This window comes from Dipodomys spectabilis, unplaced genomic scaffold (genome assembly GCF_019054845.1).
Source record: "Dipodomys spectabilis isolate Male_0828 unplaced genomic scaffold, ASM1905484v1 ptg000054l, whole genome shotgun sequence".
Taxonomy (NCBI): Eukaryota; Metazoa; Chordata; class Mammalia; order Rodentia; family Heteromyidae; genus Dipodomys; species Dipodomys spectabilis.
Window position 1 is genome coordinate 20032924 of NW_024870731.1, and position 1372 is coordinate 20034295.

General features: G+C 43.9%; 1 protein-coding gene across 1 annotated transcript; it reads right to left on the bottom strand.

Moving 5' to 3' along the window:
• On the bottom strand, positions 1 to 634 carry LOC122107998 (vesicle transport protein SFT2A-like). The gene has a single exon (XM_042679924.1). It carries the CDS (start codon positions 617 to 619, stop codon positions 167 to 169), a length of 453 nt encoding a protein of 150 aa, XP_042535858.1. The 5' UTR covers positions 620 to 634; the 3' UTR covers positions 1 to 166.
• Positions 635 to 1372: the final 738 nt, after the last annotated feature.

Below are 1372 nucleotides of genomic sequence, written 5' to 3' on the forward strand. Positions count from 1 at the left end.
TCACTGGTACAGGAGAAGGTCTTCAGCTCCATAGGGCTGGCTCTGGAGTGACTGACAGCTCTGTTGGGAACTGTGTACTTCAGACACAGCATGTCCATGAGCACTATCTCACACACAGTCTATCAGCACGCCAATGCTTCTGTCCTGTAAAAGCACGCTAGGACACTCAGCTCAGGAGAGAAGAGCAGCACTTAAGAACAGCATCCCGTGCATAGATGTAGGACAGACTGTACTGCGTCATGGACAAGAATTGCAATATGCAGAATAACAAGGCCAGTCCCTTCTTGTGCCACCACAGAGCAGCATGCAGGATAAAGACGAGGCACAGAAGCATGCTAACTGTTGCAAGCAACCTTGTGGTTTCAAACATCTTCTTCAGCTGCTTCATGGGTCCCATCAGAAAGCAAGTACTGGCTAATGCAGAAAGATTCCCAAGGTTGTAAAACACGGCAAAAAGCAATCCAGTTCCAAGGATAGAAAAGAAAATGCCAGCCATGAAGCGTATCACAAAACACTTCAATCTGGGGCTGAAACTCAGGGATGTGGAGTCCAGGACCTGCGTGGTCAGGCCCAGCTCCTCATTGTCCTGGTCGCTCAGGGCCCACCGAAGCTTCTCCATGGCCTGCGAGCCCCAAGCCTACTTTTTAAAGCCTACTTTTTTGTTGTCAATTCATACATGTAATCTATTTAGAAGCTATTATGAAAATACTATGCCTATGCTAAGTGAGAGAAACCAAACATTAAGGATCACATACTGTATTTCACGTAAATGTTTAAACTAAGTAAATCTATAGAGTAGACTAATCATTATCAGGGAAAAGGGGAACTGGAAATGGAGACCCCGCTAGTGGGTGTTATTTCTTCGGGAATAAAAACAATCTAGAATTTAGTATGATGGTTATATAACTATGTTAATATACTAAAAACTACTGCATTGTATCTGGAGGCAGTAAATATTATATGTGATTTCATGAGGCTGAGATCTGAGGATTGTGGTTTAAAGCCAACTCAGGCAGCAAAGTCCCTGGAATTCTTTTGTAATTAACCACCAAAAACCTGGAAGAGGAACTAAGGTTCAAGTGGTATAGAGTGCTAGTCTTGAGAAAAAAAAAAATATCAAGGACAAGAACCAGGCTCTGAACTCAAGCTTCAGGACTAGCACGCGTGCACATGCATTTTGGAAAAAGAACTTCGGTGCCTTCCCTTTTTCTTAGGAGAGAGGGCACTATTAGCTACTAGGCATGTAGCTAACTAGGTAGCAAGGTCCTAAACTCACTCCTAGGAGAGGGGAGAGTAGAAGGGATAGAGGAGGAAAAGCACTGGAGGTTTAAACCCAGTGGTAGAGCACTTTCCATAGCATGGCATGAAATCT